General features: G+C 46.2%; 1 protein-coding gene across 1 annotated transcript; it reads right to left on the bottom strand.

Moving 5' to 3' along the window:
• Positions 1 to 588: 588 nt before the first annotated feature.
• CLDN25 (claudin 25) lies at positions 589 to 1,275 on the bottom strand. The gene has a single exon (XM_058690369.1). It carries the CDS (start codon positions 1,273 to 1,275, stop codon positions 589 to 591), a length of 687 nt encoding a protein of 228 aa, XP_058546352.1.
• Positions 1,276 to 4,569: the final 3,294 nt, after the last annotated feature.

Raw genomic sequence — 4,569 nt, 5'->3', positions numbered from 1 at the left:
GAGCCTGTTTAGGATTCTCTCTGCCCCTCCCTAGCTCGTGCATTCTCTCTCCTTCAAAATAAATAAACTTAAAAAAAAAAAAAGGAATCTACGAAATCACGAAGATATATTGTGAAGCTCCCCTTCAAATTGTGTGCCAGAGGCAGAAAATGAACACAAACAAGGAAGCTTCCTATCTTAAGAGGCTATCCTGGGCCAATAATTCATTTTCATTTGCCAAGGCATATTCTCTAGCATTTCTATTTATATCTGCAGTGGCTATTCACACTAGATTTTCTATGATGGAGCCAATTTTGCAATATATTTTCCTTAGTAATGAATCAAGTACATAATTAATGTTATGAGTTTAAAAGCGTATTATACAAGTAAAATCTAAGTCAGAAACATGTTTGCTAGAAAACTATGCCTTGATTTTTCATTCTCAAATTAGGATCACTATATCACCATGATAGTCAAATCCTTATCAAGTTGGGACAGCGACTACCACCCCCAAATGAGGAAAATATATAGAAGGTGGTAAAGAATAAGGAAGGGAAAGGGTTCTACTGACATTCCTTTATTCCGGAGATTCCTTGGTGGAAGCAGGTCCTAGATGAACAGGTTCCTAGGTCTTGGTGTTAGATAGAAGGAGTCATTGGACTCATTTGCTGGGGCACAGAACGGCGGGGCTCTAGGGCCAGCCATCTGGAGAGAGGGCACGTCTTCTTTTCCCAGACAGGCTGAGAAGATGAGGAGTAACCCACCAAGGGCCAGGAAAATACCAGCAGCCCAGCCCAGGTAGAGGGCATCTCCAAACTCCCAGCGAGGCACAATCTCAGGGATGCTGTTATCCCAGAAGTCTTGGATCGTGGCGTAGGCTACCCAGGAGACTGGAAAGAGGGTAGTGGCTGAAGCAGATGTTTCCAAAGTCCCTCCCAGAAGGCAAAGCCGCCTCTTAAATACCCATCTGATCCTGTGAAACTGGAAGCATTCGGACCCACAGCCAGAGAGCAGGAGCCCCAGTAGCCCCAGCCCGTGGGAGGCTACCATGAGGATTCGGGAGACCTGGAGCTCCCGGGGCAGAGACAAGAAGGACTCAAAGGCCTTGCACACGGCAACTTCCTCCTGATTCACGCAGACCTCCCAAAGCCCCATGATCCAGGTCTCCATTTCGTTCAGTTCCAGATTGAGAGTCTTCCACTGGGGCAGGATGGTGGTGACACATGAGCAGACCCAGCCGAAGAGGGAGAGGAGCAGTCCCCCAAGCTGGGCTTTCCCGTGGAAACTCCAGGCCATGGTTGCTCCCACCACGGAGCTAGAAAGTGAGGACAGGAGGCTGGGTGACCGGTGAGCAGGCAACACTTTGGGGGAGACCCAGTGGAAGGTCTTTCACATTAGGAGAGGGCTCTTGTTTCAGTTTTTAGGCAGCAGCTGAGGCAGGTGCCAGGAGCTTGGCAACACTGGGTTTAGGGGTGTGTCCAAGATGGGATGTGGGCGTGGGTTCTGGGGGAGGGTCCCATGAGAGGCAAAGAAAAGCTAGAGAGTAAGCCATCAGTATCGATTTGATGAGTAAATTCATAAACCTGAAGTTAAAATCACTCCCCTGGGTGGCGCAGTCGGTTAAGCGTCCGACTTCAGCCAGGTCACGATCACGATCTCGCGGTCCGTGAGTTCGAGCCCCGCGTCGGGCTCTGGGCTGATGGCTCGGAGCCTGGAGCCTGTTTCCGATTCTGTGTCTCCCTCTCTCTCTGCCCCTCCCCCGTTCATGCTCTGTCTCTGTCCCAAAATAAATAAAAAACGTTGAAAAAAAAATTAAAAAAAAATATCACTCCCCAGTTCCGAGAGGTTGAGAATGGTGTTTGGGGAATACACAATGATAAGATCTTTCTGGAGGCAACATGACTTCACATTCCATACTTTTTTTTTTTTTTTTTGAGAGCGAGAGAGAGCACAAGTGAGAGAAGGGGCAGAGTGAAAGAGACAGAGAGAAAGAGAGATGGAGAGAGAGACACACACACACACACAGAGACAGAGAGACAGAGAAGCAAGGCTCACTCATGAACCATGAGATTGTGAACCATGAGATCATGACCTGAGGTGAGGTCAGATGCTTAAAGAATGAGCCACCCGGGCTCCCCAAATTTCATACTTTTAAATACGCACATACTTTGACGCAGCACCTTACCTCCAGGAACTTACCCCAATTTATTGCGAATATATACAAAGATTTATGAAAATGTCCATTGAAATATTATTAATGATTGCACACTTTGGTTAGTATTAGGTAGCCATTTGAAAGTGATGTAGAAGAAACTTCAATGACACGAAAAATATTTTTGATTCGTTAAGTGAGACCAGCAAGTGACCAGTTTTTATTTCCCTATTTGTGCTTGTCTATGTACTTTATACATTTTTTTTTTAATTTTTTTAACGTTTATTTATTTTTGAGACAGAGAGAGACAGAGCATGAACGGGGGAGGGTCACAGAGAGAAGGAGACACAGAATCTGAAACAGGCTCCAGGCTCTGAGCCGTCAGCACAGAGCCCGATGCGGGGCTGGAACCCACGGACCGTGAGATCATGACCTGAGCCGAAGTCGGACGCTTAACCGACTGAGCCACCCAGGCGCCCCTGTACTTTATACATTTGATAAGTTTACCATTTAATATTTTTGTAAGCAGAAAAAAATAGAAAATGCCCCATTCAATGAACCTATCCAGACCCAGAATATACCAGGAGGTAAGCGCTCTCTCCCCATTCTCCTACTGCTGAAGGACAGCAGCTATAATGACTGATGGTCATACCAGCTTCCATACTCCTATTTGCTGCTGCAAAGGGGCAGGTTTGGACAGGAAAGGAGATAATTTGCATTTACTGAGAATGGCTACATGCCAGACTTCTGACTAGATACTTTATCCGTATTTAATTTTCACACCGCCACTGCGAGATACATGGTGGGTAACTTGCCAAGGTCCCCCAGCTGGTAAACAACAGATCCAGCTCCTGAGCCAGGGGACTCAGACTGTGACACTTCATGTTTCTGTCTCCAGGCTACAACGGTGAAACCTCCCGCAATGTGCACGCACACTGGTGACACAACATGTGGGGTAGGGGGTTGATCTTTATGGCAACACACAGAAGAAAATTGGGACTTTTTTAAAAGTGTATTTATTTATTTTGAGAGAGACAGAGCGAGCGGGGGAGGAGCAGACAGAGAGGGAGAGAGAGAGAATCCCAAGCAGGCTCTGTGCTGTCAGTGCAGAGCCTGACGAGGGACTTGAACCCACGAATCATGAGATCATGACATGAGCCCAAACCAAGAGACAGACGCTTAACTCACTAAGCTACCTAGATGCCCCCAAATTGGGATTTCTTATAACGAAGACAAATGTTGACCAATGTAATTCCCTATTCATATTTTAACCTCCTGATTGCCCTGTGGTGCACCAGGAAGCAGGGGTGTTGGGGGCAGGAAGTGAGGATGAGTATCTAAGGAAACACCACCTTGACATGATCCGAATGATGTCTCAATACAGCCTGATCAGATTACCAGTGGTGTGGGGGCGGAGGGAGGTGAAGGCTCTTGAAGGCTCTCTTTTTCTTTCGTGTTTTATTATAGAAAATTTCAAACACATACACAAGTAGAGCAAATGGGTAAAGAAATTTCATGTCCTACCACCCAGCGTCAGAAATGATCCCCACATGCCAATCTTATTTTATCCATACCTGCATCCACCATTCACATCCCTCCCTTCACACTATTTTGAAGCAAATGGGGTGCTTTTATAACAACCACGTGTTCTAACCAACACAATGGCAAAATATTATGGATCCCTGGAAATGCTGCCTGCTTGTGCTATGTTCATCCAGATTGGTGTCTGATGTTTTGACTCTTGAAAACAGGCATGTCACATGTGTATGAGCTCAGGATGGATTCTCTCAGATACTGCTCCTTATTTCCTTGCCTTTTTTTCAGAGCCCTTTCTTGACCATTTGTGGCCATCAGTGAGTTGGAAGACATGTAAACCATGATAAGTGTGAACCAGGTAGGAGGTCAGGTTGGTGAGGGAAAACAGAACCCATTCATGTTATTGATTTCTTTTTACTTATTCAAATATTCATTCATGCCCACATGCATGGACTGTGTGTAGCAATCCCACTCCATCCCCTATGTACTTTCTTCTCCTTCCTCAACCTAACTCTGAGTCTTCCCAGAAAACTTGAGGAACACCGTGCCACTAATCCAGTGGTCTCTCTGCCAGATACAGGTGGAGCCCTGCAGTGGCATTTGTGGGTATGACCCATGGATTAGTTAACCGGAGAAGATCTCAGAAGCTCAACCTCCAAGTGGCCCCTCCTTCCATTCTCAGTTCAGATTCCTCCTTACTGTGAAACTTTTCCGGTTCAATTAGAGCCTGGGTGCTCCTCCTCCAACATTTCCTCTGCCCTCTGTACCTTAGCTTCAGGGCCTGTTACTTGCCCATGCCCCTTCTAAGGCCTGTACCGAATTTTGTATTCATTTTATATTCTTTTCCTTAAAGGGCCCTCCCCCTCCCAGCAACTGATAAGATTTAGGCCCCACAAAATCTG

The sequence above is a fragment of the Neofelis nebulosa genome, chromosome 10, assembly GCF_028018385.1.
Source record: "Neofelis nebulosa isolate mNeoNeb1 chromosome 10, mNeoNeb1.pri, whole genome shotgun sequence".
Classification (NCBI taxonomy): Eukaryota; Metazoa; Chordata; class Mammalia; order Carnivora; family Felidae; genus Neofelis; species Neofelis nebulosa.
This window is presented reverse-complemented; position numbering and strand designations above follow the sequence as displayed.